General features: G+C 39.6%; 1 protein-coding gene across 1 annotated transcript in view; it reads right to left on the bottom strand.

Annotated features, from left to right (window-relative positions):
• Positions 1-13341, bottom strand: part of adcy8 (adenylate cyclase 8 (brain)) — an 87046-nt gene that overhangs the window by 18045 nt on the left and 55660 nt on the right. Inside the window, exons 8-12 of the mRNA XM_052129268.1 lie at positions 7128-7228; positions 6040-6241; positions 5319-5408; positions 4979-5145; positions 4118-4199 (exon numbers count right to left, since the gene is read on the bottom strand). Coding sequence (XP_051985228.1) covers positions 4118-4199; positions 4979-5145; positions 5319-5408; positions 6040-6241; positions 7128-7228 — 642 coding nt within the window. The remainder of the gene's footprint in view (positions 1-4117; positions 4200-4978; positions 5146-5318; positions 5409-6039; positions 6242-7127; positions 7229-13341) is intronic.

The following is a 13341-nucleotide window of genomic DNA, read 5'->3' as shown; positions in this document are numbered from 1 at the left end:
AACAGAAAGTGAGGTGTGCAGGGTTTAGGCTTCTGTCTAATATTTCAGTCAGTCTAAAACACTGGCTTACATCAGCTCTCTTCCAAATCAACAGCACTAACACGATCTCCACTAATTAATCAGGAACACACGCTCATCTGCATTCATTAATATCCATCTTTAATTGAAACTGTTTCACAAAGGCGACCAGATTGAAAAATTAATTTACTAACAGTCAGGGTATGATGTAAGTGTCTGTATAAGTGTGAAAATATATGTGTGTGTATGTGACTGTACTTATGTGTGAATCCTCAAATTGAATATGGAGTGAAAAATAATTTATGAGAAGTAATTATGCAAGTGGGGCAGACAGGTGTGTGCAACTGTCTGTCTGATTATTAAAAACACATCAACAAGACTAACCTCCATTAACCTCTCACAGAAACACACACTCAATTAAAATAAATTCAAATCAAGTCAATTAAAACAATGCATATCAAGAAATTACTCTAAACTATATAAAATGATTTGAAGAGGATGTAAGATTTAGGCTTCTTGGGAGATATGATTTTGAATCACACCACCATTTGCCATGAATCTGGACTATTGCTGTCAGAACATCAATTTACAGTTGAGGTTTGGCTTGTAGAACAGCAGCTGTGGCACTAGGGGCTAAAATGAAAGCATCGTGTTTATATGTAACAAAGTGATGTGCCAAATCCTTTGCCGGTGATCTACTGGTTCTTGAGGCTGTCGGCTGATCACACAAAGGCTATATTCTCCTCCTGCCTCATCACCTTGAGCACATATCCTTATGTAGCCTGGAGAGTGTACATCTGTGATTGGTTAAGTAACCCGACTTAAAAGTTTTTAAGCAGGCACCTGTAAGAGATGCCGTCAGATTGGGATCTTCCTCACATGTTGAGAGTGCCAACAAACAGCGACTGTTTGTGTGTGCGTATGCCCAGGAAGACATAAATGCAGATGTAGGTGTAAATGCGAATGGTTTGGTATGCTATGATAGCTACCTGTGAAGGTTTGAGCTGATCGCTGTTCCTCTTGTGGTCTTTTTTTTCTAGCTAGCCAGTCCCTGTGTGTGGGTGCTGTATGCCTCCAACGTGTGTGGAGTTTACGTTGGCTATGAACAGGACTGGTTAGCTAGGCTTTTAAGCTTTGCATGTGTGTCTTGCTCATCATTTCCGAGCCCTGTGTTGCTAGCCAGATTTAATTTCCCATGCATGTGTGCAATGAAGGTGTTAGGGGGCTTATGTTTGCTGTGTGGTCAATTTTGCTTGATTTATTTGTGGGCTTTGGAGATGTTTTTTTTTGCCTAGTTTGTTTTGCTTTTTTGTGTTGTATGTTTTTTTCAGCGGTGGTGCAGTAGTTAGCACTGTCACCTCACAGCAAGAAGGTCCTGGGTTTGAGTCCTGGCTCAACTGGGCATTTCTGTGTGGAGTTGCATGTTGTCCCTGTGTTCTCGTGGGTTTCCTCCAGGTGATCCGGTTTCCCCCACAAAACCAAAAACATGCAGGTTAAGTGAATTGAAAACTCTAAATGGCCCTGTAGGTGTGAGTGAGAGTCCCCCAAGCTACTGAGGGTTGCGTCAGGAAGGGAATCTGGTGTAAAAGTAATAAATTGTATTCGTACATGTATTAGTAATAAATGTATTCATATTTTCTTACAGATTGATTGCTTGCATTTTGTTACTAGTTACTATCTAGTTACTATTGCTGTTTTATTGATGTATTTGCCAAGCTTGCTGGGCCTCTCCATGCACTCGTGACACAATTGAGTGGTAATATACAAAAGGGTAAGACTCCACGCTTGCCTCTGGCATCTTCATGGGACACTGAGTGCGAAGAAAGTTTCCAGGCATTACGAGAGAGTTTGGTTACTGCCCCTCTCATTGCCTATGCAGACTTCAAGAAATCCTTTATTCTAGTGATAGATGCAAGTCATCTGGGTTTGGGGCAGTTTTGTCCCATTGCTTATGCTAGTTGTTTTCAGAGTGGAATATGGATAACTACAGTTCAATGAAATTGGAGTTTTCAGCACTTAAATGGGCTATATGTGAGTTTAGAGAGTATTATTTCATTGTTTATACTGACAAAAATCCCTTCTGTCACCTGCAGACTTCGAAGTAAGGTGTCTTGGAGCAGCGATGACTCAACCCTCAACTGGCCTCTTTCAACTTTGTGATTGAATATAGAACTGTATGACTTAACTGAAATGTGGATGCATTATCTCGGCGGGCTGTGAGAGACGTCTTCCCAGGAATAGAGGTCCTTCAAGCCCTACGACAGCATTTGGGTGTAAGATCACCAAAGAGGGCAGTGGTGGATTCTAATGAAATTGTCACACTGCTCTTTGCAGAAGGCAGACCTGATATTGGTCCCATTGTGAAAGACTTGTGTGCGGGCTATGCTTTACATCACCAAGAGTTGACCAGTATGGACAGAGCTGTAAGAGAGCTGGCTAGGCAGTGGGATCAATTACGTGAGAAGGATGGCTGCCTTTATCACTTGGCTCACACCCCTGTTGGCCTTAGAGAGATTCATCAGTTGTTGTTACCCCAAAATCTTCTAAAGGAAGTGTTAAGTAGTCTGCATGACAGTATTGGACATCAAGGAGTTGACCATAGTCAGAGTTTTGAAGTGTCACTGTTATTGGCCAGGGATGTTGAGATATGTGGAGCGGTGGTGTTGTGCGTGCTATCGGTGTATCCTTACTAAAGCTGTCCAACCAAAGGTGAGGTCTTTCATGGGAATGCTACAGGCATCTCGCCCTCATGAAATTCTAGCTGTTGACTTCACAGAGCTGGAACCTGCGAGTGATGGAAGAGAGAATGTCTTGGTGCTCAAGACATTTTGTGTTTACCAGTTTCCCCAAGCTATCAGAGAGAAAGCACTGTGACTTGAGGTTGTGGTATGCAGCTGGTTTCATCTGTTTGGGGCTCCTTGCCATCTCCATTCTGATCAAAGGCAAAATTTTGAAAGCAACATCATTAGCCAACTATGCAAGATCTATCTGCCACAGACTTTTTACACGTATAATACCACAGTGCACCATTCTACAGGCATGAGCCCACATAATTTAAGGTTTGGATGTGACCAAGGCTCGTCAAAGACCACGCTCGCTGCCGCAAACTACAGAGGTTTGACCTGGGATTTGAACTAGCGAACCAGCATCTTTACCACTGAGCTATGCAGGCCCCCAAAACAATTAGGATATTAAAGGGATCTCAACTTTTTCTTTCATATGGGTATGGGCAGATTGGCACCTGCAAATAAAAACTTAACAAATAATGTTTTGACCCAAACCACAACAAAAGACAAGAAAAGGAAAAGAAAAAAAAACAATCAAAACAAAAGAAAAAAACCCAAAACAAAACTAACAAAAATAAAAAACAAACATAAACCAAAACAAAACGCACAATTAAAAACCTAACAATAATGTCTCCAACAAAAACAAACCAAACAACAAAAACAAATGAATAAGAAAATTAAACATTCAACATGGAGATTGACCAGCAATGACAGTGTTTGCTCATTCATCCACCATCAATCAACACATAAACACAAAGACATCAAGATGAACATAACATAAATAAGAAACGATCAAATCACTGTCCAACACACACACACGCAAAGCCATAATCTATAGGCCAAGCAGTGGCACCATCCGCCTAAATGACACACTGTTGTTATGGTTACGGCGGGGGTGGGGGGGGTAGAGTGTTTATAGCTAGAAAGTGATTTATCAATAGAGACAACATAATGCACCTGGCAAAAACCAAAGCAAAGCATTTTGGTCATAAATCTGTAAGCCCTTATCAAGGCAGTATCAACACCTACACAACCTTGGCACCAATTTATCTCTCTCTTTTGCTTATGAGCACTTGGACCAGCTCATTCCCTGATCTACAGCATCAAAGACAACAATCAGCAGAGTGAACTTAAAAAGTTTTGTGCACACACAGAGTGCCTCAGAGAGAGCAGAGCTTTTATATATTGACTGTGAAACCTTATGAAAGAGCCAATAACTTGCCTTCGTTTCTTGGAAATGTGACATTATAAAATAGGAACTGAATGGCACTGAACCCAGGGCAGGTTTGTGTGCGTGTAGATTTGTGTGTTACCTGTTGGCCGTGGTAGAACACAGCTAAAAGGAACATCGCCATGAGAAGCAAAGATGTTTCCTTGGTTCCCAGGAAGCTTTTGCTGTAACAAAGGAAACGAGACAGAGTCGCATAAGCTTTGCAGAATGTTTATAGTGCTCAGAGAGCAGTTAGTTAAGACAGACATTTGTTCATCAGATTTACTTTATTTCAATCCCAAAGAGGTGTATTATGGAGAGGTGAATTTATTTTTAAGAATGTGTAGTAAACGGGGAAGGGGAAGCATGCAAACTGACAGTTTAGCATTTGGTTCAGATTTGTGGTTTGCTTTTTCCCCCAGATTTAGCTCTCATTAAAGTTTGGGGTTTAGATTTTGTTCTCATTAGAGTTTGGGTCTAGTTTAAGGTTTTGGCTTAGTTATTTTGAGAGTTACGGTCTGTTTCAGGGTTAAGATTTAGCTTTCATTAGGGGATTGGGGTTTGTTCTGGGTTTGAGGTCTAGAAGTTTAGTTCTTGTTAAGGGTTTGGCTCTGGTTTGGGGATTGCTGGTTACTTCATGTTAGAGTTAGAGAGATTTATGGTTTGGTTCAGGAAATAAGTCTAAAACCTGTCAATTGTTGATTTGTTGTAGATTTGAGAACAGACAAAAGTTTGTGATGTCAATAAGAAAACTTGAACCCAGCTGAAAACCATGACTACTGTAATACCCTGGTGCTCAGAAAATGTAATGATGCTGGTCTCATAGTTGGTCTGCATTCGGTTAGGAACTAGCCTGGGTAACAAAATATAGTTACAGTTGGGTGTATAATTTTTTTATTGTTTTTAATGACTTCTGATTTGTGAATAAGTGTGTGAATGGCACAGTGTGTGTATGAGTACGTACCTCTGATTAAGTGTGTCATAGCGGATGAATAATGGTGTGTAGAAAGCCTCTGTCAGCAATGCGTAGATGGCGATCATGATCAACAGAATCGCCAGCTTAAGAACTGAGTTCAGTCTTAGGAAAACAGCACAGGTCACCATTGCCAACACTCCCGTAAACACAAAATACTGTCAACAAACAGCCAAACAACAATATACACCACATCAACAAGTGCAGTGAATTAATTGATCATTAATTCTGTTTCTACAAAAGGCAGAACAGTTCTATAAATAATTTTAACAGACTGAAACTGCCCAGAAGAAATGGATATGTTTGTGTTGGAGGGGGTGAATGAAAGGACCTCTGGATAGAAGCAGATATCTGGGATTGAGGCAGATGCATTAAACGTCTGGTTCCTGAATGAGCTGGATTTATCAAAATCACACCAAAGCTACAATAAAAGAGAGAGAGAGAGAGAGAGAGAGGGAGGGGGAGGGAGAGGGAGGGGGGAGAGAGAGGATGCAAATTAGAGAATAGCATCCAATGAAATCTCCCAAATAAACACCAGCATCCAAACAGTTCAGATTCTTAGCTTACGTTGGATGTGTCACTGTCATTTCTGATGTTAAGTCATACTTAAACTGCAACAATGCATTATTTGGTCATATGTTTGTGTGTATTCTACAATTCTGACTCATTCTGTGTTAAAAATGCAGTAGCAATACATATGGATGACAGGTTAGTGTTTGCTACATAAACTTTGCAACTATTGGTTGGTATATGCTCTAGAACTTGCAAATTATGGTTTGTTCTGCAGTTTAGACAACTTTTTAGCCATAGACTGGTGAATGTTGTAGAACTTATGACTAGAACTTGACTCCTTTTTTTGTCTGTATGGTAAGAGAGTGTCTAGAAAATAACATAAATTCACCTTTTCACACAATTCATACTCCAGAATGGCTTTAATCAAGGTACAAATTTATTATAGAATGCACAAATTGTGTCTTTGTGGTGATGTGTGTACTAATATGCATCAGTAATGATATTTTGGGGAAGTAAAGAACGATAAATATTTTGCTCACTATGTTGATCATGGCAGCCAGGAAGTTGATGAGGATGGAGAGGAAAATGACAAAGTTCCGTGCGGCGTACGTTTCGTTCACCCAGCAACACGCTTTTCGCAAAACCAACGGCAAACACTTATAATCCTCCGCCATTGTCACGACAACAAGGCAACAGTGCAGCAAGATGAGGATGGAGAACTGTATCACCATAGTGACCATCCTACAAACATCAGTGAACACAGATATTATATGATGCTTTCTTGCAAGTTTGTTTGTATACGGAAGGAAGTAATGAAATATTCAAGAATGGAGGGGAAGTAATGTGAAAGTTTAAAACTTGGTCATTGAAAATCCCACATCGAACACTATTGTACAACAAATGACTATGGTATGCATGGCCCTGTGTATGGGTGCTTCTTCAACTAGGGGTCATTGTTTTCTGAAAGTCTTGAACATTTCCAATACATCTCAAATTATGTGTTTACTTTACATTCCGTGATGGAAATGACAATGATGGAGATGACATTTACATTTTTTGTCTTACTATAAGTCTAATTATATAGCATACATTTTATGTACTGCATCGTTTGAAAATGATTGGTTGGAGAACATTGTTTACAGAGATATTAAATTATATTTACTTTTATTTTTCTGTTTTAATTCTTCACAAGTCACAATTCATATTTCATATTAGTGGTGAAATGTTGGGTTGTGATGGAAATAACGCCTTGGGGGCGTCTGCAAGACAATCATAAATGTTTTTGTAAAAATGCATAAAAATCATTTTCACATAATAAATATTAGGCTGTAATTTAAAAAATAAATGTCGTAATTACTATTTTAATGATGGATTGTCATAATTTTTAGTTTCGGTCAGGGACAAAACAATCAAATGTATATATAAAAGACATGAAAAAAGTAGCAAAAATAAATGATGAAGGCATGACTTCTATCTTTTAGTTTTACTAAAAATATCACCTCCTGGGACATAAAAGTGTTTAAAGTTGAAGAAACACCCATATGTATGTAAGTGTAGTATGTATATGAATATAGATTATGTATGTGTTTTCAAACATATACAGTATGCACGTAAGTATATGTATTACCTTGCTGAGGGCAGTAAGCTTTGAATTCCAGTTATGAAGAAGAGAACAATGAAGGCACACACAAGATTAGACTTAAACACCTCATCTCTCATCTGGGAGTACTGCAGAGGAAACACACACACACACAGAGAAAAGTGAGGACAGAAGTTATTTTTCACATGGCGTAATGGACATAACACACACACACACACACACTCACACACACACACAACTATGAAAGCAATGCAGATCACATTGGAGAGAGTAGGGTAGGGCCTTTCCTTACACTCACTAACACACAAACTCCTGCGCTCTCTGGGTTTGTGAGATCATGTGTGATGTCATGGCTGGAGGCAGGGCAAAGCAAAAAACTCAAGCACAGAGTAGCACAAAGTCAAAAGCCAAGTGAAGGGGCAAAGGTCAACTCAAATGAGGACAAATAAAAGAATAAAAAGCATTTTCACTGAGACGACATGCACGGTTAGTTGATCTTGAGTAATCTGAAGGCTGGTATGAGCGCAAATCCTAATTTCCCAAGATGAATTAATGTGGCCAACCAGGATGCAGTTCATCAGTGATGTGATTAGAATGAATACATTTGGAGACCAAGTCAATCAGGTGAATTCGCCATTTTGTCATTTTGCTAAGTGTTGACTTAAATTAAGACCCTCTCCCCCTCTCTCTGTCTTCGCCAGAACACGTTTATCGGATCAGAGCTAAAGAGCAAAAACTATTTTTTCAGAACATTAATGAAGCTACAGTCTACCCTGCAGGGAAATCCAGCAAAAACTAGCTTCTGATGGTAGTGTTTTTATGTAACTGGTTTCATGTGGTTTCTGGCTGGTCAAAGTTGGTCATTTATAGGCATAAGCTAGGTCAAGCTGTTCTAAATGGTGGATCTGTTGGACTTTCATCTGGTGGGACAGAGGTTGACCAAGTAGACCATCTTGGGAAAAGTAGTTAGAGTTGGTAAACCACATCAGACCAGCTAAACCCCTATTTTATTGACTGGTCTTTGTGGATATATATGATTGATCAGTTAGACTACCATCTGTTGATCCTGAGGTCAACAAGGTAGACCATCTTGGCCAAGCTAGTTAGGGCTGGTAGACAAACCTTGTACCAGCTACCATGTTCCAAAAACACCACTTTTTAGCTGGTTCAAATTGGTCCAAGCTGAACTAGATGGTTGATCAGTTGTACTAATATTGGTTGAGCCCAGTAGACCATCTTGGACAAGCTAGTTAGGGTAGTAGACCACCTTGTACCAGATATCTCTATGACCTTTTATTTTCCAGCAGGGTATATATAGTATGTGAGAACAATTTAAGGTATGTATGTGTCACTTGCCTGTGTGTGTTTTTGAGGAAGTATTGATTGTTATTGCTGGCACATAGCTTCCTTTAGTTTACTCATGATAAAAACACTCTCCCCCTCTCTTTTCCAGCACCTCCAAAACAAAAAACAATAAAACAAAAGCGAGAGGGAATGAGAGGGTGAGAGACAGAGAGGCAGAACAGGAAGGCTGGAAGAGTGGAGCAGGCTACCTTGTGCTCCAGCAGCGCTTCTCTAAAGGTGAGAGAGAAGGGTGAGATATGTTCTTGGCGGAGCTTGTCCCCGCTGCGCAGGGCGATGGCGCTCTGCATGCGAGCGTTAATTTCCTGTGAGTCGGCGCGCACATGCAGGGCTTGAGCCAGGTGGTTGGGGAGCAGGTTAATGGAGTGACGTGTGAGTGCAGCCAGAGTCTACAGAGGAAAAGCACATGCAGCACCCATGAGTCTGAGAGGGTGAGTGTGTGTAATTGTTTGTGTTGTCAGTGTGTGTGTGCGTATCAGTTCATCTAAGAGCTCTGCACATCATGAATGTAAGTCAAAAAATATATGAAAATGGATTGCAAACACACATACAGAAATATGTTACAATTGAACATAACATGATTATTGTTTGTACTGCAGATGCTATGAACTGAAAATAACAGTCTACAGCTAAGCCCATTTGTTTAGAGTAGATCATACGTTATTAAAGCACTGTGTTAATGATTCTTGCCCTTTTCTGTTTATTCTGCCATTGCAATGTGAAGAACACAACAGAGAAGGCAATAGACAAGGCGAGACTTGAGAACTTGTCACCCGATTTAATGAAAACTATCCCACGATTTACTCCATGGGAAATGTTTCTCTCAGATCTCCACTCACATCTCTCTTCTGGTCTGTTTTCTAATCGCTGTGGCTCACGCAACACTCACATAAAAGCAGGCTTCAATCACAGATGCACTTTTCAGATGAGAAGCATTTTTAGAGTTTATAAATTGCAGAACATGTGGTGAACGTCATTACATTTGCTTCAGTGCACGAAATTTAGCTTTGGCAGCCACCAAAACATTTCAAAGCAGGAAAAACCCTGAACTGTCAAAGTGATGGAAATGCTCCTTTACCTTTATGAAACACTTTATGGCCAGATCTTAAAAAACTTTATTTGAATACCCCTGACTATTTAAAAAATGTAAAGTTTAGTTTGTCATGTTAATTGATCGTAACACAGATCAAGGTTAGGGTATGGAAAGGATGAGATGGGGAGCAGTGACGCTTTTATTTTCTGCCTTCCCCACACCATATGCACTCTTTTCAGTGCTTTGCTTAGTTCACTCAGTTCAATTCAACAACACTCTCAATAAACAGAAACTTCTTGAAACCATACATTTAGAAACACACAGAAGACATGCCAATGCTGCATTCACTCTCTGCCATCTCTGGCGAATTTGGCTGTGTTTTAAGGTCTCTCTCCTCCATCACTGTAATAAGAACCAGCTGTTAGAAATTACTCCAACTAGCTTGATGAGCCACACCACTCCCTCTCTCCCGCAAACAGACACACAACCACGCCCCCCTCCTCACAACAGGAGTGATTGCTAAACAATCAACATAAACTTAATGCATAAATTAACTTAAACAATGAAATTACACAAACATATACACACACACACAGCGTGGCTGGTTGCCTCTCTCTCTCTTTCGTTCCGGCATCTCCGGCTCCCCTTTATCTCTCTCTCTCTCTCACTGATTACTTGCCGACCGTACACTGGCCACACCCTCCTATTCGTCACACTGATGTACATGCAACTTGCAATGATGAAAGCCCTTAGATCTAATAATTATGCTTGGCTCATTTTGAGTTTTCATTTAGATAATCTGGCCCTAAATAGCCCTGGTGTACTATATGGAAAAGTCTTTGCCTTGGGATCACGTCTATGTTGCTGTCGATCTAGGCAGTTCAGTAAGGCTTGGAACAGAGTTTGTGTACATAAAAACAACCTTGTTATTTGTCCATATTTTTGAGCAAGATGAAAGTCCCTTCTCATTTGACAAATGTTCAACAATTCAACAAAACCAAAGTAGAATTAGTACCTTGAAGGGTGGTGGTTAAGGAACCAGGCTGGTTATGCAAAGATTGTTGATCCTCCTACCTTGTTGTGTTGTGCCTTTGAGTAAAACCTGAAATCAACTGGGTTGTCCCTACCATCACTCTCCTCAATTGCTGTGGATGAAAGGTGTCTGTCAATTGACAAACAACAAAGCTAGATCTATTCAGATTTTATTCCAAATTATAGATATATAGCCATCAGGATCAACCAACCTGAGAGCAAAGCCTCTATTTCAAAAGTGCTCTTCAGCATCATCATGCTGTCAAATAACATTACTTGGAAGAATGAAAGAAGACCTCCATGTGTGTGGGTCACCAGATACATTTCTTTAATGCCAAACACAGTAATGACCATATTTATCCCACACAGATGAACTGGAAGTAAAATGAAAGCACTGTTTCTCTGTCAGAGTATAAGATGCTATGTATTGCACTTGTATTAAACTGTGGAAATGTCCGAACAAGAGTAGAGGTCAAATGGCATATTTTCTCACAGACGCATGATTAGGAGATGGTATTATATAAACCGTGTCTGACACTCACATTTTATTTTGTTTTGACTGTTGAATGTATCTTTAAAGAGGACCTTCTATGAGGTCACCAGAGCCATGAGTAAGATCACCATGGTCACTGTGAACTGTGACTCATCTGTAGAAGGACAAGAAGTAAAGTATGTGAACTCAGCAGTAAGAACGCTCACAAATCTGTGTATCATTAATTCTTTTCATATTCAATTTAAAATAAAAAATTGGAAAAACAAAAAACTACACGTTATTTTATTAATCATTAACAAAACCAATAAAAAAAAATAAAAAAATGACTTGTTTTCCATACTTTTATGCTCAAGTTAAAAATAGGAAATTGGAAAAATTAATTTGCACATGTGAGTGGCCTTGAAACGCCCCTTTTATTCTAATTGGTCATCCTAAATTTCAGTTTTTCCTCATGGCTGTGAGACAAAATAACAGTTCACTACTGACAAATTGTTCCAATTAATTTGCCTCAGTTAATATGACCGAAATAACAAAAATAACAATAAATCCACAAGACAATAGAGGCATAGACCTACACTGTACAGAAATAGGCTTACTTTTGTGAGAGCGAGCGAGCACTCACAGGGAGCTTGGGTGTTAGCGACTTTCTCATCATATGAAGTTAATGAATGCTCATCTCTCAAAAGCTCGACCAGTGAATTTAAAATCAGCATTTACACATAGCCTTCAAATTTGTCCCATAATAAGGCACACAATAATGTCATGAAGTAGCCTCCTATTCTATGCCCCAGTAAAACAGGCTACCCATTTTCACATTTAAAAATAGGGGATGGTCGGAAAGATCTGAGAATGGCTCCTCAAATCATAGTCCTATCCACTGTTCTTTAAATACATAATGTCTTATATTGAATGTATTCATATCTTAGAAATTGTTATTTGTAATTGACTGTTGTAGCTGTTATAATTCACAACCATGAATGCAGCACATGACTTGCATCTCTCGCTTGGATACGGCCGTTAGACTGTAATTTCTTGAACCGCATTCCGTTTTGTTCTTCACACTGCAGTATGTAAAATGACAAGAAACTCCTCGATTTTGGCATCTAAAAGGTAATGGATTTTTTTCTAGGCTGACAGACAGCAGCAGATGTGGGAGGCGGTGGAGCAGAGGAAATTTTACGCCATTATAGCTGCTCAGAGAAAATAAAAAAAATGAAATTGCAGTGAGCGATTCTTCTCATGTCAGAATAAGCACGATACATCAATGCCAATTTAAATGCTTATTTAAAGCAATCAAACTAGCTAAGACTAATAATCGGGACAAAAGTCATCCCAACTTTTTAGTCAATCAGGACACGAAATACACGGCTTGTAAAATCAGGACGTCTGGCTACCCTAACTGCGAATGCCATACCCAACTGCAACCGATTATCCAGTGCAGTATGAACCTGCCAGCAGTGCCCAGAACTGATCACCTGCGTTGCGTTGTACCACTTATAAAGTTTCGAACAGTTTTCTGGCATGAGGAACGATAACTGTAAGAAGACATTTAGCATAAAATTCGAGGGACTCATTTATAAACATCTAAAAATATATAAAATATATATAGGTCTATATAGAGCATAGATATTCATCTCTCTTGCTATTATCACTTGCTTCCCGTGCCAATGATTGTTGCAGGCTTGAGCACGCTGGCACGAAGGCGAAGCCCCTTCATTAGTGACTGAATTCAGTGAATATTTTACTGTTAGCTATGTTATTGTGTTGAGAGAGATAGCACAGTTGCAATAAACATGGTGTGCTTTGGAGAATATACAGTATGAAAAAGAATTTAATATGAATTGAGACAAAGTCATCTGAACAATTAAACAGCAATGAACTGTTATTCTGTCTCATGGGACTGAGGAAGAACAGATGCATTGCAGGTTGACCAATCAGGAGAAAGGGGTGTTTCAGGGACACCCACGTGCGAGTCACTGATATATATATATATATATATATATATATATATATATATATATATATATATATAGAACTGGAATGCTGACGCAACGGTAAACTGCCAGCAGGAGGTGAAGCCACCGGAATTGTTCGATTGGCCATCTTGGTTTGCCCAAACTGTCATAGAGCATCAATGACTGACAGGCGAAAAAGCCCTCATTTCACCGTTACTGATCTCCGCATACAACAGTCACATTTCGCCATCTAGTCACTTAGGTTTAATTCGCTCGTTCTGGATAATATTCAATACGAGGAAGAAGATATACGCGCAACGCGATGTCAGAACATTCACCTACCCCGGTGTTCAGCCTATCAATGCA

This window comes from Xyrauchen texanus, chromosome 6, assembly GCF_025860055.1.
Source record: "Xyrauchen texanus isolate HMW12.3.18 chromosome 6, RBS_HiC_50CHRs, whole genome shotgun sequence".
Classification (NCBI taxonomy): Eukaryota; Metazoa; Chordata; class Actinopteri; order Cypriniformes; family Catostomidae; genus Xyrauchen; species Xyrauchen texanus.
The sequence above is the reverse complement of the archived record's forward strand: the minus strand, read 5'-3'. Positions and strand labels throughout refer to the sequence as shown.